We start from the raw sequence: 25,711 nt of genomic DNA on the forward strand, positions 1-25,711 counted from the left end.
TAAAAAAAAATGCAAGCATAATTTTTAAAGGTTGAAAGAATAAAGTCATAGAAGGCCAGACCACAGTTGATGACAAAGGAAAATTCAGTGTTTAGCACCATGTCTGTAACTTGGAAGATGTGAAGGAAGGTATTCTGCCCTTACACCTTAGGGTCTTTGTCAAGTGATCTAACACCAGTAGCATGTGGGTGGACCACAAGTCTCACCTAATTTGGTGTTTGTAATGCTTAAGGGGATGCTGGGTTTCAAGCCTTTTCTTTATGCTTCCCTACTAATTGACTGACAGTAATGTGGTTTCCACTACTCTGTTCTCTTAGAGCCTTGCTACTCAAGGTGTGGTCCATATACCAGCAGCATCAGCATCACCTGGAAGCTTGTTAAAAATGCAGAACTCACACTCCACCCAGACCTACTGAATCAAAATCTGCCATTTAATATGATTGCTAAGTGATATGTATGTATAATAAATCTTAAGCACTGCTCCTGTAGCTATGGTTCTCAAACTTTTACAAGTAACAGAATCTCCAGAAGGGCTTGTAAAAATAAACTGCCTGGGGGTTTCTGATTCATTAGATCTGGAATAGGGCCCAAGAATTTACATCTTTAACACCATAGGAACACTAAAGCTTTTATTAGAGACTCTGACTAATCACATTATGTTTTTGCTTATCTGTTTCAGGTTTGTTTTCAATCTTCCTGGTAAGACTGTAATTTCTTGTGTAGTGTTTCTCTGGAGAAGGGCAGCTTTATTGAGCTATAATTCACATACTGTGCAGTTCACCTATTTGAGGTGTACAATGCAGTGGCTTTTAGTGTATTCACAGATATGTGTAGTCATTAATACTGTCCATTTTAAAACATTTACATCACCTCAGAAAGAAACCAAATAGGTGGAACACACAGGATGTTTAGGGCAGTGAAACTATTCCATATTGCATAGGATACTGTAATGGTGGATAAATAGCATACATTTGTCAAAATGTATAGAATGTACAACACCAAGAGTAAATCCTAAATGTAAACTATGGACTGTGGATGGTAATGATGTGTCATTGTATGTTTATTTATTGTAACAAATGTACCCCTCTGGTGCAGATGTTGATAATGGGAGGCTGTACATGTGTGTGGCATGGGTATGTGGGTACTCTGTACCTCTGCGCAGTTTTGCTGTGACCCTAAAGCTGATCTAAAAAATCTTTTTGAAAAAGAAAGGAACCCCATTTCCTTTAGCTATCACCTCTTATCCCCACTTCCCACCAAACCTTAAGCGACCATCAGTCATCTCACGTTTCTTCTGCATGATACAAGTACTTGGCAAAGTGCTAGATGTGTTATTAATGCTAATAGTTACCATTTACTAAGAGCTTAATGTGCAAATAATTGCATCATCCAACTTAATGTTCATGACAACTCTATGTTAAAGTTGAGAATGTTGAAGCTTAAAACAGGTTAAATGACAGGGCGCCTGGGTGGCTCAGTGGTTGGGTGACTGACCCTTGATTTTGTTTCAGGTCATGATTTCATGGTTGGTGGGATCAGGCCCTGCATGGGGCTCTGTGCTGACAGTGCAGAGCCTGCTTGAGATTCTCCCTCTCTCTCTGCCCCTCCCCTGCTTTCACTCTCTCACATACCCAATAAATAAGCAAACAAACAAAATTCCAAAATGCCATGTATGTAGAAAAATATTTCTGTAACTGATGACAGAAATTACTGCCTGTGTTTTCTTCTGGTTTTATTGTTTCAGGTCTCACATTTAGGTCTTTAATCATTCTGAGTTTATGTTTGTGTATGGTATAAGAAAGTGGTCTGGGGGTGCCTGGCTGGCGCAGTCGGAAGAGCATGTAACTCATGATCTCAGGGTCATGAGTTCAACTCCCATGTAGGGTATAGAGATTACTTAAATAAACAGGTATTTGTTAAAGAAAGAAAGAAAGATGGCCGGTTTCATTCTTTTGCATGTAGTTGCCCATTTGTTGTTGTCCATGTAATCCCAGCCCCATTTGTTGAAGAGACTATCTTTTCCCCATTGTATGTTCTTGCTTCCTTTATCATAGATTAATTGACCATATACACGTGGGCTTATTTCTGTGCTCTCTATAATACATCTGTAGGATATGAATCAGGATTCTATGTATTAAAATTTTTTATAGATACTACCAGTTGTCTATTTAAAGGCTGCACCACTTCAGCTTTGTGCATAATTAGAACCCAAATCTTTATCTAAATACCATTCTTCTCCACGAGGAGCTTAGTAGTATGACTGGTTTGGGACCTGTGGCAGGTAAAGAATAAAGTCAGCCTAGGACATCTTGTGCCAAAAAATAAGGAAGTCCTCAAAGACTAATGGGGTCTTGTCAAAGGATACAAAGAGCCAGCTGCAAGAGGCCCTGATGACCAAATTTGGGACAATTTGAACATCAAACAAATGCTTCTATTACATTAAATTTTTAAAAATCAGTGAACCTCTAGTGATACCAAGCAAAAGGTAGTAGAAGGAGAGAGTAAAGCTCTTTTTTAAAGAATACTAGCTAATAAATGCAGAAGGAATTACAGTATTAAAAAACAATGACCATTTCTCAACCCCCAATGTAATATGTAAAATTAAATTCAAGCATGGATCATCATGGAGGCTAAAACTAGGTGAGAGGTTGTTGAACTGTTTACATGGTGCTACAGATTACTTTCTAACCAGTCACAAAGAAAAGAAATACATAACTTTATACTAGAGAAATCCTGCAGTTACTACATTAATCAAATAATCAAACTCAACATCACTAATCCAGGACATCCTAGGACATCATGTGCTGTTTGTTGGATTCATTAAAAAGTACCCAATTCAGTGCCCCTTGGTGGCTCAGTCACTTAAACATTCAACTTCAGCTCAGGTCATGATCTCACAGTTTGTGAGTTCAAACCCTGTGTCAGGCTCTGTGCTGACAGCTTGGGGCCTGGAGCCTGCTTCGAGTTCTATGTCTCCCTCTCTTCTGCCCCTCCCCTGCTCACACTCTGTCTCTTTCTCTCTCTCAAAAATGAATAAACATTAAAAAATTTTTTTTAAAAAAGAAGTGCCCAATTCACTTACAGATTCTTTTAAAAAAATGTTTAACCTAAACTTAATCATCCCTCACGATTATCTGCAGGATTACTCTCTATAGTTAGAATTGATTATTCTGCTGTATAACTTATGTAAGTTATGTTAGTGACTTCTCTAAGTCTCAGAGTCCTCACTAGTAAAACAGTAATAGTAGATCAGATATGTGTGCAAAAACCTAAATATACTGTTTAGTTTGTATAGTTAGTAACCTACAAATAGTTTAGTGTATAGTAAGAATTTAGGATATTGGTTCACCTCTGCTGTCGAATAAATCCATTCATGACCAACATGGAAACAGCTGAATGAAAACATTTCTTTTTTCCACAAATAATTTGCTTGTCTTCATTATTCCGTGTAATGTGATAGTATGTTTTATAAATTCCCTACACTTGCTTAGATCCATAAGCTAATGAAGTCCCAAATATGCCAGAAGTCCTTCTAATTCCAAATGTTCAGAGGAGATTTTAGGTAAGAGAGCATGGATTAGAGTATTTTTGTACTGTATAAATTTAGATTGACCTGTGACAAAATTACCAATTTTATACAAAAATGGTCAAATAGCAATTTTATGTAGCTCAGCCTAATGCATGCCTTAGTGGTAGAGCCTTGGTACATTATCTTTATTTGCCAAGCAGACTTTTTTCTCGTACGTTTTAGAGAAAGATTTGTTCAGGGGTGGCTGGTGCCTCAGTTGGTTAAGCGTCCAGCTGTTGGTTTCGGCTCAGGTCATGGTCTCAAGGTTTGTGGGATTGAGTCCTGCGTTGGGCTCTGCTGACAGCGCAGAGCCTGCTTGGGATTCTGTCTCTCCCTCTCTTCTGCCTCTCACCTGCTCGTACATGTGTGTGCACACACTCTCTCAAAAATTACAGTAAAAATAAACATTATTTTTAAAAATTTTAAGAAGATTTAAGAAAGATTTGTTCAGAGGAGGACAGAGAAGGATTTGGATCAGTTCAGGTTTGAAGGGAATTGTGATGTGATGTGGTATTCTAATTGTCTCAGGGTGTTTCTTCATTTCATACTCTCCACTCCCACCCCATCTGCGTTGGTTATTCTTTTCAGTTACTTCTTGGCTCTTCTCTGCCTTTTTTCCCAGGTAGTGGGAAATGAGGCAAAGGACAGAACATTTTTTCATTTCTTCTTTTTTCCTCTCTTTGAACTCTGGATTAGTCTTTTTCAATAGGCAGTTGCAGAATCTTGAAGACTTGAGAGTTGTAGTTTCTCAGAATTTCTTTCACAGGTAGCACTTAGAAATAGTAATGTACTTTTTTTTTTTTTAACTGGTAGAATATGGAAGTTAGGACAGGTTGAGGTATTTCTTTTTTTTTTATGTTTCAAGTTTTTATTTAAATTCTAGGTAGGTAACATACAGTATAATATTAGTTTCAGGAGAATTTAGTGATTCATCACTTACATGTAATATCCAGTGCTCATCATAACAAGTGCCCTCCTTAATCCCCATCACCTATTTAGCCCATCCCCCACCCGTCTGCCTCTAGCGCCCTCAGTTTGTTCTCTATAGTTAACAGTTTCTCTTATGGTTTGCCTCCCTCTTTTTTTTCTTTCCCCATGTTCATCTGTTTTGTTTCTTAAATTCAACATAAGAGTGAAATCATACAGTATTTTTCTTTCTCTGATATATTTTGCTTAGCATTATACTCTCTAGGTCCATCATTTGTTGTTGCAAATGGCAAGATTCAATTCTTTTTTATGGCTGAGTAATATTCCATGGTGTGTATGTATGTATGTATGTACATACATGCATATATATACGTATGTATATACGTATATGTGTACATACATATATAATACATATGTGGGTATACACATATATGTACATACATATATATGTATATATGCCACATTTTCTTTATCCATTTATCAGTCAGTGGACATTTGGGATCTTTCCATAATTTGGCTATTGTTGAGAGTGATGCTGTAAACATCAAGGTACATGTGCCCCTTTAAATCAGTGTCTTTGTATCCTTTGGATAAATACCTAGTAGTGCAGTTGCTGAGTCGCATAGTAGTTCTGTTTTTCACTTTTTGTGGAACCTCCATACTGTTTTCCAGAGTGGCCACACCAGTTTGCATTCCCGCCAGCAGTGCAAAAGTGTTTCCCTTTCTCTGCGTCCTCGCTAATACCTGTTGTTCCCTGAGTTGTTAAATTTTAGCCATTCTGACAGGTGTGAAGTAGTATCTTATTGTAGTTTTGATTTATATATTCCCAATGATGAGTGATGTTGAACATCTTTTCATTTGTCTCTTGGCTATCTGTATGTCTTTGGAAAAATGTCTATTCATGTCTTCTGTCCATTTCTTCACAGGATTATTCGGTTTTTGTGTGTTGCATTTGGTAAGTTCTTTATACATTTTGGATACTAACCCTTTATCAGATGTGTCATTTGCAAAGATCTTCTCTCATTCCAGCGGTTTCCTTTTAGTTTTGTTGATTGTTCGCTATGCAGAAGTTTTGTCTTGATGAGGTCCCAATAGTTCGTATTTGCTTTTGTTTCCCTTCCCTCCAGAGACATGTCTAGTAAGAAGTTGCTGTGGCTGAGATCAAAGAGGTTGCTGCCTGTGTTCTCATCTAGGATTTTGACAGTTCTCTGCCTCACATTTAGGTCTTTCATCCATTTTGAATTTAGTTTCGTGTATGGTGTAAGAAAAGTGGTCGAGTTTCATTCTTCTGCATGTCTCTGTCCAGTTTTCCCAACACCATTTGTTGAAGAGACTTTCACTGGATATTCTTTCCTGCTTTATCGAAGATGAATTAACCATATAGTTGTGGGTTCATTTCTATGTTTCCTATTCTGTTCCATTGATCTATGTGTCTGTTTTTGTGCCAATACCATACTGTCTTGATGACTACAGCTTTGTACTATAGCTTGAAGTCTGCAATTGTGATGCCTCCAGCTTTGCTTTTCTTTTTCAGGATTGCTTTGGCTATTCAGGGTCTTTTGTGGTTCCATACAAATTTTAAGATTGTTTGTTGTAGCTCTGTGAAAAATACTGGTGGTTATTTTGATAGGGACTGCACTGAATATGTACATTGCTTTGGGCAGTGTAGACATTTTAACAGTATTCTTCCTGTCCATGAGCATGGAATATTTTTCCATTTCTTTGTGTTATCTTCAGTTTCTTTCATAAGTGTTTATAGATTTTGGAGTACAGATCTTTTACCTCTTTGGTTAGATTATTTCCTAGGTTTTTGGTATAATTGTAAATGAGATCACTTTCTTGATTTCTCTCTCTGCTGTTTCATTATTGGTGAATAGAAATGCAACAGATTTCTGTACATTGATTTTGTATCCTGAGACTTTACAGAATTTGTGTATCAGTTCTAGCAATATTTTGGTCTAGCCTTTCGGGTTTCCTACATAGAGTATCATGTCATCTACTAATAGCAAAAGTTTGACTTCTTCCTTGCCGATCTGGATGCCTTTTATTTCTTTTTGTTGTCTGTTGCTGAGGCTAAGACTTCCAGTACTGTGTTAAATACCAATGGTGAGAGTGGACATCCAAGGCAGGTTGAGGAATATTAAATGCACTACATAAACACTGAAGTAGGGGTGCTTGGGTGGCTCAGTCAGTTAAGTGTCCTACTCTTGACTTTGGCTCAGGTTGTGATCTCACGGTTTGTGGGTTCAAGCCCCGCATTGGGCTCTGCTAACAACACGGAGCCTGCTTGGGATTCTGTCTCCTTCTCTCTCTGCCCCTCCCACCATCTCCTTCTCTCTCCCTCTCTCTCAAAATAAAAAAAAGGAAACTTTAAAAAAACAATGAAGTAATAACTCATAAGAGATTGAGAAAGAAAGTTTTAGGGTGTGAAGGGAGTTTGAAGTTATCACACAACAAGAATCCTCTGTGGGATATAGCTCTTATAGCAAGGTCATAATTGTGTCCCCATAAGAAAGTGACTTATTTTCCTTAAAAGAATGTGTTCTGGGCAAATGCGTATAACTTAAATGTTTCCTCAAATAAGAAATAAATTCATTGGAAGATCTTCCCTCTTAAGGAAGTACTGTCAAACCTTATGTATAAATAGCATTATTAAAGTGTTTTGTTGTTGGCAAACCAGATTATTACCAGTGTGAAAATTATTGTTCGTGTCCTAGACAGCTGCTCAGGAAGCAATCCTGCATGCGTCTGGAAATGGCAAACCTGTACCGTCTAAGGACTACTGCATGCTCTATAACCCTCATTGGACAGATCTTCCAAGTACCCTAGAAAATGCAGTAAGTAAATCACAGTTAATATTTATTTGTAAACATAGAATTATTGAAAGGCAAGAATGAGTATTATATTTTAGTGTGTGAACTAGCTGTAATATATGATGATTATTTTTTTTTGCTTTGGCTTACATGTTTTTCTGTCTGTGGGAAAAACAAGTTAGGGAATTTTAAAATACTTAACTCAAAGCCTGGTTGTCATAAAATATTTCTAATTTAAAAGAACCTGGTATTAAACCAATATTGATACTTTGTCACTGAATGCATTTATTATGAAATATGATCTTTATCATGTTAAAGACATTTCGTCTTTTCAGACTTCCATCAGTTTGATGAATCTGACTACCACACCATTGTGCAATCTTTCTGATATTCCACCTGAAGGAATAAAGAACAAAGCAGTTGTGGTACAGTGGGGAACCTGCCATTTTCTTGAAAAAGCCAGAATTGCAAAAACAGGAGGTGCTGAAGCATTATTGGTTGCCAATAACAGTGTCCTAGTAAGTTGTAAAACTTAAGTAACTCTTGAACTCAAATTTGATATCAAATTTCACAGGAATTGAACTGTCTTTTTGGTATGTAATTTATGGGCCAAGTTTTGAATAATCCCTATATAGGGTTATTTTAAAATAAATATTCTGGCACTGATAGGCATTGAACTGGAAAACTTTGTAATTTCTTTTTTTTTTAATTTTTTTAATGTTTACTTATTTTTTGAGAGAGAGAGAGAGAGAGTACGAGCAGGGGAGCTGCAGAGAGAGAAGGAGACAGAATCTGAAAGCAGGCTTCAGGCTCTGAGCTGTCAGCACAGAGCCTGACGTGGGGCTTGAACCCATGAGCCGTAATATCATGACCTGAGATGAAGTCAGACGCTTAACCAACTAAGCCACCCCGCGCCCCTGTAATTTCTTTTCTATTCCTAAATTGAGCAAGACTTTGTCCTAACATATTTGTTAGGTACAAACATGTCTGTATATGTGTGTACACACACACACACACACACACATATATACCTACATATAAGTCGGTTTAAGTTTATGCTAAAAGGATTCCAGTTTGAGAACTCTTACTATTATATCAAGAAAGAACATATGAAACTTTGTTTTATAACTAAAAAAAAGATACAATGTTTATATTTAATGGAATAATGTGTATTTTATTCTGTAAGTATACTAGTAGCTCATAAGTTTTCATAATATGTTTTTTTCTTTCAGTTTCCTCCCTCAGGGAACAAATCTGAATTTCATGATGTGAAAATAGTGATTGCATTTATAAACTACAAAGATTTTAAAGATATGAAGCAGGTAAATTAGTAATTATGTATTATACAAAGTTTATACATAGTACAATTCTTTACTTTTAACTATTGACAATAAATTTAAATTATATATGCTCCATTTGCTAACAAGAAGCTATAAAGGCCAATCAGGTCTTTATTTGGGAAATGTTTATCTCCCAGTGAGCACAAGGTGCTTCAGAGCCCTGACTTTAGAAAAGATACTGATTTGTTTTGACTTTTTAATAATCTCTGTTATATCCTTTATCGTAGCTTTAAATCCCTGACAAGATGTGATTGTGTGGAACACTGAACTTTCAAGATTTAATAAACCAAAGTATAGCCTCATAGTTATGACAAGAGAATACATTATGTTGTCAAAAATGGTTCTAGTGTTGTGGATTTTGTAACGTATAGTATCATTTTCAGAGTGAAATGAGAGTATTGCTGCCATAGGCTGTAGTAGAAAGAAAACTAATTCTGTTGTTTTAACTGTTATTTTGCCTTTCAGACTCTTGGAGATAACATTACTGTGAAAATGTATTCTCCATCGTGGCCCAACTTTGACTATACTATGGTAGTTATTTTTGTAATTGCTGTGTTCACTGTGGCATTAGGAGGCTATTGGAGTGGACTAATTGAATTGTAAGTTTAACTAAACTTCAGTGTTTTTGTGATAGATGATTAAAAAAATTATTGTTTGATAATCATTTCAATCATGTTAACAACATTTAAAATTTACCTGACCTCAGAATATAGTGCTAATGAGATAAGATTGCAGGTTTGTCCTCCTGTAGGACATTTAACTTTTCACTGAGAAGAAGGGAGTCATAGCTTCCTCTAACCCTTCTGCTGGTAGGATAACATCGAAATTACATCAAAGGCTTTTTAAAATTAAAATGTTTAGTTATCTCTCACAGAAAAGATGAAGATACTTAGTGTCCTAATGTGCCTATTTATTTAGATTGAAAGAAAATAAGCAAGAGAAAGTAGGGCTGGGGGTTTCAGCTCTTCCTGAGTTCAGTCATTACAGTGTGACTTCATCATTCTGTTTAATGCTTTAGGAATTCTAAGGATATGAAGCATGTTCACATTTTACTTAAATATAGAAATTCTAAATGTACATAAAATTTAGATTTTCCTGTTGATTAACAACCTGAAACCAATCTTCTTATAGTTGTGTTTCTTTGGCTCTGGGTTAAAGCAGGCAACATTGTTTAAAAGGATCAGTTCATATTTACAACTCTGAATTTAAAAATGTGCTTCAATCATATTATTTTATGCATAAAGGACAGTATACTCATCTTGTGAATTGGTCTATAGGTTCCATTAAAAAGGACTTATTTGCAACTAAATGAAGTTTATTTGTAATTTCTTTTTTTTTTTAATGTTTGTTTATTTTGAGAGAGAGAGTGAGCATGTGTGCACGCACATGTGCTCACATACGCTCACATGAGCAGGGGAGGGGCCAAGAGAGGGAGAAAGAGAGCATCTCAAACAGGCTCTGCACTGTCAGTGCAGAGCCCAACACAGGGCTCAATCCAACAAACCGCGAGATCATGACCTGAGCCAAAATCAAGAGTCAGACGCTCAATCGACTGAGCCACCCAGGCACCCTTTGTCTTATTACTGTGATGTATCACACTGATTGATTTCTGAATATTAAACCACCCTTGCATCCTGAACACAAATCCCAGTTTATTGTGGTTAATGAATTTTTTTTTAATTTATTGTTGGATTTGGTTTGCTAATATTTTGTTGAGGATTTTTGCATCTATGTTCATCAGAGATATTGACTTACAGTTCTCTTTTTTTGGGGGGGTGGCTTTATCTGGTTTTGGTACTCCTGGCCTCATAGAATGAATTTTGAAGCTTTCCTTCCTCTTATTTTTTGGAATAGTTTGAGAAGAATAGATACTCACTTCTCTTTAAATGTTTGGTAGAATTCAGCTGTGAAGCTGTCTGGTCCTGGACTTTTGTTTGTTGGGAGTTTTTTGATTACTGATTCAATTTCATTGCTGGTCCTCAGTCTGTTCAAAGTTTCTATTGCTGATTCAGTTATGGGAGATTGTATGTTTCTAGGAATTTATCCATTTCTTCTCAGTTGTCAAATTTGTTGCCATGTAATTTTTTATAATATTCTCTTGTAATTCTTTGTATTTCTGTGGTGTTGGTTGTTATTTCTCCTCTTTCATTTGTGATTTTGTTTGAGTCCTCTCTCTCTCTCTCTCTCTCTCTCTCTCTCTCTCTCTCTCTCTTTTTTTATGAGTTTGGCTAAAGGTTTATCAATTTTGTTGGTCTTTTCAAAGAACCAGCTCCTGGTTTCATTTATCTGTTCTATTGTTTTGTGTTTTTTAGTTTCTGTTTCCTTTATTTCTGTTCTGTTATTTGTTATTTCCTTCCTTCTGCTGGTTTTGAGTTTCTTTGTTTCTTTTTCTAGCTCCTTTAGGTGTAAGGTTAGGTTATTTGTTTGAGATTTTTTTCTTGCTTCTTCAGATAGGCCTGTATTGCTATAAACTTCCCTGAAAACTTTTTTTGCTGCATCCCAAAGATTTTGTGCCTTTTTGTTTCTATTTTCATTTGTTTCCATGTAATTTTTTATTTCTTGTTTGATTTTTTTTGGTTGAACTATTCATTGTTTAGTACCATATTATTTAACCTCCATGTTAACTTGTGGTCTTCCCAGCTTTTTTCTTGTGGTTGATTTCCAGTTTCATAGCATTGTGATCAGAAAAGATGCTTGGTATGACTTTTATCTTTTTTAATTATTGAGGCTTGTTTTGTGGTCTTATATGTGGCCTGTTGTGGAGAATGTTCCATGTGCACTTGAAAAGAATGTGTATTCTGCTGTTTTAAGATGGAAAGTTCTGAATATATCTGTTAAATCCACCTGGTTCAATGGGTCATTCAAAGTCACCGTTTCCTTGTTGATTTCCTGTTTGGATGATCAGTCCTTTGATGTAAGTGGGTTGTTAAAGTTCCCTATTATTATTGTATTACTATCATTTCTTTCCTTTTTGTTTGTTATTAACTGTTTTATGTATTTGGGTGTTTCCATGTTGGGTGCATAAATACGTACAACTGTTAGTTATATCTTCTCATTGGACGGTCCCCTTTATTATTATATAGTGTCCTTCTTTGTCTCTTGTTACAGTTTTTAAAGTTTGTTTCTAGGGTACCTGGGTGGCTCAATCAGTTATGTGTCTGACTCTGGATTTTGGTTTAGGTCGTGATCTCACAGTCATGGGATTGAGTCCCAGCCCTGGGCATGGAGCCTGCTTGGGATTCCCTCTCTTTATCTGTCTTTCTCTCTTCTTTCTCTCTGTCTCTCCCTGCCCCATCCAGCCTCTGCCCCTCCTCCACTCTCTCTCAGAATAAATATACATTAAAAAATAATAAAGTCTATTTTTTCTGATATAAGTATTGCTACTTCAGCTTTCTTTTCATACCCATGTGCATGATAAATGCTTTTCCTTCCTTTCACTTTCAATCTGCATGTGTCTGCAGGTCTGAAATGAGTGAGTCTCTTGTTAGGCAGCATACAGATGGCTCTTCTTTTTTTTTATCCATTCTGTCACCCTCTATCTTTTGATTGAAACACTTTGTCTATTTACATTCAAAGTAATTATTGATAGATATGTACTTATTGTCATTTTGTTACTCTTTTTATGATTGTTTTTGTGGTTCTTTTCTGTTTCTTTCCTTGCTCTCTTCTCTGACAATTAGTTGGCTTTCTTTGTGAGATACTTGGATTCCTTTCTTTTTATTTATTTTTTTAATTAATTTATTTATTTTGAGAGAGACAGACACAGAGTGAGTGGAGAGGGGCAGAGAGAGAGGGAGACAGAGAATCCCAAGCAGGCTGTGTGCTGGCAGTACAGAACCCAATGTGGGACTTGACCCCATGAAACTGTAATACCATGACCCAAGCCAAAACCAAGAGTCAGACACTTAACCGACTGAGCCATCCAGGTGCCCCAGCTTTCTTTTTGTTTTTTGCATATGTTTTACAAGGTTTTTGATTTGTGGTTACCAGTAGGTTTATATGTAAATCTGCATATAGCAGTTAGTGTTAACTTGATAGTCACTTACATTTGAACCCATTCTTTACCCCCCACCTCCCGGGTTTTAAGTATATGATAGCATACTTTACATCTTTTGATTTTGTGAGTCCCTTGACTGATTTTTTTGGATATGCTTATTTTTTACTGCTTTTGTGCTTCCTACTTTTTTTACTCCCACTTATGGTCTTTCCTTTCCACTCAAAGAGTCCCCTTTAACATTTCTTGTAGAGCAGGTTTGGTGGTGATGAATTCTTTTAACTTTTGTTTGTCTGGGAACTTCCTTATCTCTCCTTCTATTCTGAATTATAGCCTTGCTGGATAGAATATTCTTGGTTGCACATTTTTTCCTTTCAGTACTTTGAATATATCATGCCACCCTTTTCTGGCCTGTATAAGGTTTCTGTTGAAAATTCAGCCTATACCCTTATGAGGTTTCCCTTGTACATAAATGTTTTCTCTTGCTGCTTTTAAAATTCCCTTTCAAAGAGCACCTGGGTGGCTCAGTCGGTTAAGCGTCCAACTTCAGCTCAGGTCACGATCTCATGGTTCATGAGTTCAAGCCCTGCGTCAGGCTCTGTGCTAACAGCTCAGAGCCTGGAGCCTACTTCAGATTCTGTGTCTCCTTCTGTCTCTGCCTCTCCCCTGCTCATGTTCTGTCTCTCTGTGTCTGAAAAATAAATAAACACTAAAAAAAATTTTTTTAATTCTCTCTTTCGAGATTATGAATTTTGAAATTGAGATGGCTGATTCTAAGAGTAAAATAAAGATAGAACTAAGTGTATGTGTGGGTGTGGGTGAGGGGCCTGACCTTATAATACAAGAAAGAGAAGATGAATCAGTGACAAAGGGAAAAATGTTTTGTAAAAAGTAGAATGATTAAGAACATTAGCACCATTTGCAACAACATGGATGGGCTTTGAACGCACTGTGCTATAAGTAAAATAAGTCAGACAGAGAAAGACAAATACTGTATAATGTCACTGATATGTGGAAGCAAACAAAAAAGGAACTCAGAGACACAGAGAGTCAGATTGATGGTTCCCAGAGGCAGGGAGTGAGGGTGGCAAAATGAATGAGGGTTATCAAAAGGTACAAACTTCTGGTTATAAAATAAGTAACTCTTGGGGATGTGATGTACAGCATGGTGACTATAATTGGTAAGACCGTATTGTGTATTTGAAAGTTGCTGAGAGAGTAGATCTTGAAAGTTCTTATCACAAGAAAAAAAATGTGACTGTGGTGACGGATGTTAACTATACCTATTGTGACCATTTTGTTATGTATGCAAATACCAAGTCATTATGTTGTATACCTGAAACTAATATTATATGTCAATAAGATCTTAATTTTTAAAAATGAACATATGGACTGTCATTTAGCAAGTTAAAAGAGAAGGGGAAAGAGAATAAAACTTAGGAAAGGGAAAAAATTTACCAGAACAGGAATTCGTAAGTCAGAATTACCTGCCAAATGAAAGATGTACCTTATGCAGAAGGGAAAGATGCCTTGGTTCAGTTTAAAACTGAGAATTAAAGTCTTATTATAATGAAATCATTGGTTCTCAAGCTCCATAAACTCAAGATGGCATGAAAAAAAGCTTAGCTTTTCATTACACATAGCTCTTAAGCTACTTAGGAATATAGTGTTTTAAAAGATGAATTGTTGTATTTTATATGATATAAATCTAGTATATGTTTCCTTTCCAAAAATTGCCTGGTGCTTTTTACTTTGCCATATTTATCTTTTCCTTTAAAGTGTTCTACTGGTTTACTGAATAGGAATATATAAATCTTTCATTGTGATATATATGAATATATATATCTTTCACTGTGATAAAAATAGCTTTAAGTGTATCTGTTTGCAATGACAGATACCAAAGGTTGGCACCTTTTACCACTCAGATACCACTTTTATTGATACTTCTGTTGATACCTTCACATCTAGCTCTGCAGTTGCCAGAATGTGCTGGTGTGGCTGTCCCCAGACCCTTTCCCTGCTCTTTTCCCAGGCAGCCTCCCTTGAGTCACAAATACTCGATGTAGTGACCATACTAGTCAACAGTTTTCTAATAAGAAAGTGGTATGTTGGTAAATAAGCAGTCTGGCAAGTGGACAATTTGATAGAAGTAAACTTTTTTTAACCTGAAGTTTGTATTGAGCCAGACCTGATGAGAAGGGTCAGGGTGTAAGCAAAGGAAATGAGAGTTTAGTTGATCAGAGCTGAAGGGAGTAGGAGTAAAAAAGTATATAGAGGGCTCCATGTAACTGAGATGAGACAATAAGATGACAGAACAGAGACTGCTCAACAAAGGACACTACTGACCCCTCTTCAACTTTTATCTCTGCTTTTATTAGCTATGTGGCTTAGCAAGGGTTGTTGCTATGTTAAGGTAGGAGAAAGCTATGTCTTGAACTTCTTTTGAATGCTTTGTAATATCCTGATGAGCACAGAACAGGTATACAGTAAATACTGAGTTGATTGAAAGAAGAATTTAATGTTTACCTGTAAGAGAAGCTAATTTTAGAAGTACTTTACTGTCTGTAACTTGGTAATAAGTATGTTGAAAGAATTGGTTATCATCAGAAATTTATTACATCATTATAGTTTTCAAATTAGATAGTATAAACATCTACAAACATTAATTTGTTTATGTGATAAATATCATCTGTGTCAATAATTTTGCTTCCAGAAAAGAAAAAAGTGTTGTTTCAGAAGTTAGTGATTAATAATAGATCGTCTCTGGAGCATAGAGCTTATAGGGACCTTTTACTTTCTAGATTAAGTATTTTCTATTTGTTTGGTGTGCAGTTTTTTAAAGTATATTACTTTGTAGTCAGAAACAAATTTAAGTTGGTGTTGGAGGTCAATTTTAAAAATAACTGTACCTGGCAGAAATTTTCTCAAGTTCCTGTGTTTGTTTATGCAGGGAGAACATGAAGGCCGTGACAAACACTGAAGATAGAGAAATGAGGAGAAAGAAGGAAGAATATTTAACTTTTAGTCCTCTAACAGTTGTAATATTTGTGGTCATCTGCTGTGTTATGATGGTCTTACTTTATTTCTTCTACAAATGGTTGGGTAAGAAGTCCTATTTTGTATTTGCTACTTTCAGCATACAATTTTTTCATTTACTTCACCAGATTTCCTTTAAGGTATTCTACCTGGAAAGCTTAAGCAAATAATTAAAAAGTGATACTAACTTTTTAAACTATCAGAAGTGTTAGGATCCCCATTACTCTGGGATAAAAAATACTCAGATTGAAAATATACTATGTCTTCAGATAAGAACACTACTTCATATGACTTGAAAGAATTGCTGTGATCCCTAAGTTTCCCTCTCTGCACATAAAGCTTGATAGCCCAATATCTAAGCAGCACACTAAAACTTTATTATTTGAACTTTATTAAAAGTTTATTAAACTGAATTCGAAGTTTATTCAAATTGCTAATTGATTTGCCTCTGCTCACTCCCAAAGTGTAGTTTGTTCTTTTGTCAGCTTGCAAATCAAGATGTGTTGCTCATATTTTGTTTTGCTTGTATAAACAGTCAGGATTATACTACATCTAAAGACATACAAACATGCAAGGACTTGCCTGTGGTCTAGATAGTAACTGATACCTTTCCTTTAAGAAGGTAGGGGTAGGAACTGTATGGTCTTGCCCATCCCCTGGACTATCTTGCTAGTAGCCTGAAAGAATGGAAATTTGCCATCTCTGGCTGATGTACAGCACAAAGAGGAGGGGACTAGGATATAGGGCAGTGTGCCTGATAAGAATTGGCAAAAACCCTTTGTAAAAACTGCTACAGACTGTAGTGCTTATTTAGAGAATATTAGTAAATTTTCTGGACTAGAAAACTGAGGTTAGTTTCAGCTTATTGTCTAATTTCTCCTGTCTACTATGACATATATTTCCAATTAGAAAAAAGAATTATTTCAGGGCGCTTGGGTGGCTCAGTAAGTTGGACATCTGGCTCTTGATTTCAGCTCAGGTCATGAACTTGCGATTTGTGGGATCAAACCTGCACTGAGCATGGAGCCTTCTTGGGATTCTCTCTCCCTGTCTCTCTACCTCCACCATCCCCCACTCCCATAAACATTAAAACATGAAAGAAAAATTAATTATTTCAATGTCACTCCTATTTCAATCTGTTGCTGGGAGAATAGATACTAGGAAAGTTATTTCTATTACATTGTCATTGTGCAGCTTATATTTCTAATTTAATACACAGCCTTCAGTTTGCGTCTGACCCAAAGTCAGTTAATTAGTGATCTTTGAAAAGGGATTCCTCTACCCTATCCTAAAGCATGTTTTCATTTTTGGTGAGAAATTTCTTTAAACTTATTGATATTTAAAAAGCCTTGTTTATAAATGTAATTTTTTAAATTTTTTAATTTTATTTGAGACAGAGAACATGAACAGGGGAGACAGGCAGAGCGGGGGAGAGAGAGAGAGAGAGAGAGCAGCTCCACACTTAGTGTAGAGCCTACCATGGGGCTTAATCCCAGGACCCTGGGATCATAACCTGAGCTGAAATCAAGTCAGACGGTCAAATGACTTAGCCACCCAAGGCACCCCTATAAATGTAATTTTTAATGTAAGAGGGAGATCGTTAAATCTCATGGTTTATCCCAGGACATGGGATTTAATTATGACTGACTAAATCTATGTGATATTGCAAAATTTATTTTTATTTTGGTTCCTTATGGTTCCTTTTGGCTAAAGTTGCTGCCATTTTTATTTTTTATTTTTTTTAATTTTTTTTTTCAACGTTTATTTATTTTTGGGACAGAGAGAGACAGAGCATGAACGGGGGAGGGGCAGAGAGAGAGGGAGACACAGAATCGGAAACAGGCTCCAGGCTCTGAGCCATCAGCCCAGAGCCCGACGCGGGGCTCGAACTCACAGACTGCGAGATCGTGACCTGGCTGAAGTCGGACGCTTAACCGACTGCGCCACCCAGGCGCCCCTGCCATTTTTAATATATGAAATGTATCAAATTGTGAGGTTTCCCCTTACCATTTAATGTTAAGTCATGTTTAAGAAAGTAACTAAAGATAGTTATATTAACCATATTCTTTCCCATGCCTAATCATTTTCTTAGTATAGTAGGCATTGAATAAAATACCTAAAACTCTGTTTGGGTCTCAAGAGCATGATTTCTACCTATGTTTTAAAACTTGGGTGGGCAACCTTTGGTGTATGATTTACCAAACATAACTTGGCAATTTTTTACTGTCTTTCTTACTGCTTACGTTACCATATATAACTAGTAATAACAAGTAACAAGGAACTAAAAAAGTAATTTGTCCAAGTTCACCAATTAGAAAGGGGCCAATAGTTGAAAACAAGGATATCAGAAAATTGGGGAATGGTAGCTATGTTTCTAAAAAAGGAATAGTTTTGCAGACTCGTGAACAAGATCTAAGTTGTCCAGCTACAGAAACAGCAAGATGCCAGGTGATTTTTTCAGGCTTTTTTGTGACATTCTAAAGATGCAATAGAAGCTGTATTGGTTAAAAAGAAGAAAGATTGATTTACTGTCTCTAGATTACTCTCTTTCTCACCTACACAGAGTTATAATTTTCTGAAATTTAGTGGAACTTGAAAAATTCAGGTAAAATTTGTATTTCCATTGTGAAATTTTGAGAAAGCTAAGAAAGTGAATATTTTATTTTAAAGTACAATCATTTCTTCCCCTGTTTAGGAATAAGGAGATTAAATGTAATTTTAAATAATTGTCAAATAACTATAGCTAATATAGAAAAATAATTGAATTTTAACTACCTTAGTTTCATAGCATAACAGAGTTTGTTTAAATGGATTTGGTTTTACCACAGATCAAGTTATTAGAGATAAATTCCACCATAGGAAAATATAGATAGTGTGGTTAATGTCTAAGGTAGGTGTCAGTTCTCATCCTTAACCTGCATTTTTAAAAACATTTATACTATTTAAAAACATTTATACTATAAATAGTATACTTTTAATACCATTTTTAAAAACATTTATACTATTTTTATACTATTTAAACTATTATACTATTTATACTATATTTATACATATACTATGTTTATTTTTTAAAGAGAGAGTAGATCCAAAGCAGGCTTTGCACTGACAGCCCAGAGCCCAATGTGGGGCTCAAACTCACAACCCTGAGAGATCATGACCTGAGCCAAAGTCAGACATTCAACCACCTGAGCCACCCAGGCACCGTATATTGTTTTCTTAATTTGTCCATTCCTTACATTTAAATACTTAGAAATATCTACAACTCACTTTGTAAACATCTTTAACAGACATGTTAGTTTGAATCATTGAATGATAGAAACTGTAGAGACGGCTTCAGCCCTTGAGCAATCCTACCCACTCTTCAATGAAACTCAAGTTGTAAATATTTTCAGTTTAGTAACCTATTCAAATTATAGTATGGTCACTGCATTGAAAGTATCGTGTTTCAGTAAGAAAGCTAAACCTTAATATTGCTTGTATAAATATTTTCTTATCACATTTCCTTTTGTTCTCATATAACTTAGTGTCTTGTTTTTTTTCTAGTTTATGTTATGATAGCAATTTTCTGCATAGCATCAGCAATGAGTCTGTACAACTGTCTTGCTGCACTAATTCGTAAGATACCCTGTGGACAATGCGCGTATGTATCTCTTACAAGGAATTCTATAACGTTGGTGTTTGTAATTTAAAATGATACAGGGAAAAGTAGGAGTGCTGTTTTAAACCTGTGCAATCCAATACACATGTGGCTGTTTAAAGTTAAGTTAATTAAAATTAAATAAATTTAAAAATTCAGTTCCTCAGTCTCGTTAGCCACATTTCAAATGCTAATAACCACATAATAGCTACTATCTTGGACAGCACAGATCTGAAACATTTCCATCATCACAGACAGTTCTGTTGAACTGATAAAAGATTTTTTGATGTATCATTTGTTGTACTTAAAACTTAAATTGATATTTTAATAACTTTCTTGTGACTGTGATTAACATTTGCCATTTCTCATATTACATGAACATTGTAATTCATCTACAGAGTAAACTAACCTATTTTGATCTGTTTTTTAGGATTACATTTCGTGGCAAAAGCATTGAAGTGAGACTTATCTTTCTCTCTGGACTATGCATAGCAATATCTGTTGTTTGGGCTATATTTAGAAATGAAGATAGGTATGACTACTCAGTGTATTTGCTCTTAGATTAAGAATACATTATTTTATATCTTGCATGATAATTATGCATTTTGGTTAGTATGGATTTTTTTTTTTTTGCTTTTATCCCAGAATACCATAGTCTTGAAACAAGCTAAATAAATACTTAAATAAACAGATCTTATGCTAATGGATTCCAGGTCATATAGAGAAGCAAATATGTATTATGATTTAACCATCTAAGCTGAAATAGGCTTCAAAAATATACTTAATTATGGTATACCCACACAAGTACAATGCAGCTGTTAAGGATGAAGATCTCTATGAATTGATTTGCAGTGATTTCCAGGGTGTATTTTTTTTTTATGGTTATTTATTTATTTATTTTTGAGAGAAAAAGAAAGAAAGCGAAGGAGGTGCAAAGAAAGAGGAGACAGAGAATCCCAAGCAGTCTCCGGGCTGTCAGCACAGAGCCCAGTGTGGGGCTTGAACTCATGAACTGTGAGATCATGACTGAGCCCAAATCAGGAGTCAGGATGCTTAACCAACTGAGCCACCCAGGCGCCCCCTAAGGGTGTATTTTTAAGTGAGAAAAGGATATCTAGAGTATGCCATCTTTTATGTAAGAGAGGAAATACACAGATATCTGTCCATTTGCAGGAAGGATAACCAGAAAAAAAAATTAACTTTTTAATGGTTTATTAATAAAATTATTAAAGCCCAGAACCACTTATAGACTAAAATTTGGAAGCAAAGCGTATACAATTTTTGGCAGCTTCAGTTGATAATTATGCATATCAATTCCTTGTAGAGTCTGTTACATAGATCTTATTTCCTTTAGATTGTAGCTCTCTGGATGTATATTAACACTAATATCCTTTGTTTTGAGCTACCTTTCTAAAAGGGACCTGTGTATAAGTTCAAAGGTTAAAGATAAGTATGCACTATATCTGATATATATTCTGAGGTAGCCTTTCAACTTTTTCTTAGTATAGTGGTATTCGTTATTCTAGGACAGTAAACTGATAAATATGGAGCATATGAGAGGTTTTTTGGTCATTATAATTGCTGTTTAGTAATCAAATAGTCAAATCATAGCAATTGAATGATATCACTTTAGTGATCTATTTCTTTTGAAAAGTCGCATCTAAAAATAACTACATAAACCAATTAAAGTTAACTTCTTTTGATTTTAGGTGGGCTTGGATTTTACAGGATATCTTGGGGATTGCTTTCTGTCTGAATTTAATTAAAACACTGAAGTTACCCAACTTCAAGGTAAAGTATACTACTTTGCTAGCTTAAATAATTTTTTCTTTTTAAAAAAACTTTATTAATGTATAATTTACATATAATAAAATGCACCCATTGTAAGTGTACAGTTTATTAAAGTTTTGCAAATGAATGATTTTGTAGCCACCGTCTTAATTATACAACATTTCTCATCTCTTCAAAAGCTCTGTTCTGCCCTTTTGCTATCAGTCCTAATAACCAGCCTCAGCCAACCACTGATTTGGTAGCTAAAATATTTTTAATCATTTGTATAATATGTCAGTTTCACAAAATCCTTATAGACAAAATATCAACGAAGAGCATTTCTTTGACTTAGTGATTCATTTTTTTTTAAAGAATAGGATAAAGAAGATAAAATTTTTAATGTGATAGGTAGAATAAAAGTATAAATAATAATAACTGTTAAATACCTTTCAAAAACTAGTGTTCAAATGTAATTTCACGTGTTTATTTGTACTTGCAAAATAGTATAATCTCTTAATTTAGATATTGAAAATTTGACCTTTACATGTTTCTTTTTTCAACAGTCATGTGTGATACTGCTAGGCCTTCTCCTCCTCTATGATGTATTTTTTGTTTTCATAACACCATTCATCACAAAGGTATGAGAAACATGCTAAAAGATGAGAATCTTAAACCTGCTCTTAGATTGTTGATTTTGCAGGTATTTACCATTGAATGCATTCTAATTCTCTTTCGAAAAATTGTCATTGAAATTGGCCTTTTACTAGGGGATTTTTTTAAGCCTTTAAGTTATTCTACTAAAGAAAAGTATCTCCTGGCTAATCATGAGAACACAAATTTTCTTCCTACTCATTTTAAAGTAACTTTTCTTACTATAAAACAATAAATGTTTGCCATAGATAATATAAACAGCAAAAAGAATGAAAATGTGTCATTGCTGCTTTCCTTTCTGTACCCCTAATTTGAGACTAAGAAAGAGCACCTAATGTGAGGCTCTGTAACCTTGTTACCCTGGCAGGTCACTCAGCACTTTGTGCTTCTGTTTCCTAATCCGTTCCATGAGGGAGTGTTGGCTAGCATTCCAGCCTTCCTCTTCCATCAGTAGAATTCTTTTGGGCAGAACTGACAGAACCCACTATAACCTTTCTATATCAGAAAGGACCCCTCCTCTATCCAAAGCCCCTCCTCTATCCACCAGAGGCCAGGGTGGGGCTGGGCCTCAGGAGAAACTAGACCCAGGGGCATATACTCTCCCTTTCCACTTCTGTCCATTTGTTCACTGTCGTAGACTGGCTTTTTCTATGAGGTTAGAATCGGCAGCTGACAGCTCCTGGTTCACCTAAACCAGCCCTGCCACTAGCTCTTCCATAAAATGGCATTGCTCTTCCCAGAATAAGGGAGAGGTGTTGGGTGAGTGTGATAGTCCTTCATTACTTGTCATGATTTTCTGCCTTATCTCAGTTCCTATCTTGTGAGTATTTTATTGCTCAGTTCTCCCAATTTCCCCATTTTATGTTGAGTCTTATTTTGTAACTTTATATCATCTCTTTATCCTTTGTCGTTCTCACATATTCAGTATCTGATATTATAATCACTATGTTTTTTCCCATTAGTTCTTTATTCTTTAGCCCCTGTCATCTGTGAAATCACTGTAAAATTGCACTTTTACTATTTGCTATAATAGCATAAATATGTGGCACAAACATGTGCCCTGTTGGGAGCTAAAATGCAAGTAGGTAGTAAACATAGTTAACTGCCCCAAATTAGAGCTAACTGGACCATTTTAACTAGAATCTTTCTGTGCCTTAATGATGAGCCATTTGACTCAGTGACTTTGTTGAGCAAAAGTAACCTTTTTAAAGCATAGAATTAGTATTATGGATTATAACAAAAATGTCAATTAATGAAAGCATTGTTTTAACATTTATTTATTTTTGAGAGAGGGAGAGAGACAGAGCATGAGGGAAGGGCAGAAAGAGGGAGACAGAGAATCCCAAGCAGGCTCTGCACTGCCAGCACAGAGCCCAGTGTGGGGCTTGAACCCATGAACCATTAGATCATTACCTGAGCTGAAACCAAGAGTTGGACACTTAACTAACTGAGCCATCCAGGCACCCAAAAGCATTTTTTTAAGTTCTATCTATAGCTGTCCCATCTTGTATCAATTTATTCGGTTCAAAAAAATGTTTTTGTAAGTCACTCTAAAGGGGTCTCATAATGAAAGTAAAGCATTTTCTGTACAAAGCCATTCTCATAAATCAGCAGATAATCCTAGCATGTGACACGTTTATTACACAGTGGATATAGATATGAACTGTAACTAAACCCTTAAAATTTTTTTCCATTCAGTTTTAATACTGGAGTCTCAGAATTTTAAAGATACAGGATAATAATAAAGGTGTCTATGAGCCCTCTCTGTTTATTCTCTGCCTAGAGAATTTTTCATCTTCTTTTTTTTCCATATTAGTTCCCACCGATCAGTAATGTGATTTCTAGTAATCTGATCTGGTGTAAAAAATTAGAAGTGCTCTTTGAAGTTCACTAGTGCAGATTTACTTTAACACCTTCTTCTGAGTTTGGTTTGCTTGTTTTTATTAAGGCTGTAGACCTTACCTTAGTAGGTAACTCAAAATAAAAATTACATATATAATTTCTGATTTTTGAGGTTTTTTTAACTGAAAATTTTAAGGATTAAACATTGGGCATTTTTTTTTTTTAATTTTTTTTCAACGTTTATTTATTTTTTGGGACAGAAAGAGACAGAGCATGAACGGGGGAGGGGCAGAGAGAGAGGGAGACACAGAATCGGAAACAGGCTCCAGGCTCTGAGCCATCAGCCCAGAGCCCGACGCGGGGCTCGAACTCCCGGACCGCGAGATCGTGACCTGGCTGAAGTCGGACGCTTAACCGACTGCGCCACCCAGGCGCCCCAAACATTGGGCATTTTAAACCTATTTTTCAACTCTGGTGTTAGTAGAGTTTTAGTGAGTAAGCTGAGCAGGCCGGCTATAAGAACCTGTCTTCATTTTTTTTCCACCCACCCTATAACTTGGTATAGTATCTTACAAATACTACTTAGATATCTTTGAATGTAGGAGAGGATGTCAGTGATGGTCTTTACTTAAGTGTTTAAAATAACAGAAAATGAACCAAAATGTACTCTGTCTAGAAATTAAATCACATTATGGTAATTTGCTATAAGGAACTGTATTTAATATTAGTCTATTTTCCTAAACTCCTGTGGCACTTAACCCTTCTGTAACCTGAAGTTTAACATGAGGAAAAGATTTCTGTAGCTAGAGATTGTATCCTTTCTACTCGGCTCAGGTATCAGTGAAGTCCTCTTAAAAACACTAAAGTGATTTCTCCAATGTTCCCCACCCACATGGAAAATATTATAACTAGTCGATCAAATTCTCCTTATGCAGCATTTATTTATCTTCCCACTACCTATTTGGTGATATACTCATCATGATGTAAAGCATAGATGGATGCTTCTAGCAGTCTTAATTCGCTGCCTCCAAATGTTTCCCTTTCACAACAGACTTGGCTATCAGGAAGGAACTATTAAGGAACTCCTCGCACAGCCCACATAAAAAGGCCTTAGCCAGATACCATGGATGAAATTCAGCTAAGGTTAATGTTTTGATTGGGACATAAAAAGCTGGCAAGGCTGAAACTGGACAGGAGACAAGCTTAAGATGTTTCTCAAGTTCTTTAGGACTGGGTCTTTTCAAGTTTGGCTTCATTGTTATTATGGCAAGTAGGCAGAAGGTCAAAAGTCTTTTTTATTCAAAGAAAGTTACCAATATTTATTACAAATCAGATTTTAATATTTCTTGTGTCTCTATTCATTGTTATTGCTAAAAATGACTAAGGGCACATAATATATGACATAATGTAACTACAAGCACTTAAAATTTATAGCCTATTAAAAATGCTAGTAGCTGTTAGTTGTCAGTACAGATCACTGCCCAAAGCTTCACTTGAATAATCTTTGTGTGGTTTATCTGCTAGTTTCTGATCATTGTTGAGTTCTAATAGTGTGAAGCCATATGCTAGGTGAATTTTGTTTTAGATGGCTCCAATTTTTGCTAGACTCTTTTAGGAAAAAAGTGTTCTACAGCCCATTTTTCATCAGTTTTCTGTAGGCCATTAGCCATGGGGTCAAATTATTTTTGAATACTGGTAGATTGTTCTCTTTAAGTGATTGGGCAATTTCTTTCATCTTCCTCCTCAATTTTAGAATGGCGAGAGCATCATGGTTGAACTTGCAGCTGGACCTTTTGGAAATAATGAAAAGGTAGGGATGGCAATTAAATAGAAATGGCTGCCAGCGTATATATGTGTGTCCAGTTAATAATTTTGCCTTCCTGTATAATTCATTGGTCATGTAGTGCATGTTAAGGTATTGTAAAACTTTATTTCTCGCAAAATATAGCCCTTTTCTTAGTTATTCTAAATTATTAAATACCTATTGACTTGGGTTTCATCCTAGAATGATGGAAACTTGGTGGAAGCCACTGCTCAACCCTCAGCTCCCCATGAGAAAGTAAGGATTGTATTTCAGATATGTTCATTGGACTTTAAATCATACCCTCTGAGACAAGATTCTTCTTTGGGGGA

At 35.7% G+C, this 25,711-nt stretch overlaps 1 protein-coding gene across 2 annotated transcripts in view; it reads left to right on the forward strand.

Annotated features, from left to right (window-relative positions):
- The window catches only part of SPPL2A (signal peptide peptidase like 2A), a 55,979-nt gene that overhangs the window by 12,056 nt on the left and 18,212 nt on the right, over positions 1-25,711 (forward strand). Inside the window, exons 2-12 of one of the 2 annotated variants that reach the window (XM_030318200.2) lie at positions 7,213-7,332; positions 7,644-7,826; positions 8,541-8,630; positions 9,114-9,247; positions 15,593-15,744; positions 19,222-19,318; positions 19,746-19,847; positions 21,025-21,106; positions 21,649-21,723; positions 25,332-25,388; positions 25,584-25,637. In XM_030318200.2, coding sequence (XP_030174060.1) covers positions 7,213-7,332; positions 7,644-7,826; positions 8,541-8,630; positions 9,114-9,247; positions 15,593-15,744; positions 19,222-19,318; positions 19,746-19,847; positions 21,025-21,106; positions 21,649-21,723; positions 25,332-25,388; positions 25,584-25,637 — 1,146 coding nt within the window. The remainder of the gene's footprint in view (positions 1-7,212; positions 7,333-7,643; positions 7,827-8,540; positions 8,631-9,113; positions 9,248-15,592; positions 15,745-19,221; positions 19,319-19,745; positions 19,848-21,024; positions 21,107-21,648; positions 21,724-25,331; positions 25,389-25,583; positions 25,638-25,711) is intronic. The other variant, XM_030318201.2, reaches the window with a different exon arrangement.

Source organism: Lynx canadensis, chromosome B3, assembly GCF_007474595.2.
Source record: "Lynx canadensis isolate LIC74 chromosome B3, mLynCan4.pri.v2, whole genome shotgun sequence".
NCBI classification, from domain to species: domain Eukaryota; kingdom Metazoa; phylum Chordata; class Mammalia; order Carnivora; family Felidae; genus Lynx; species Lynx canadensis.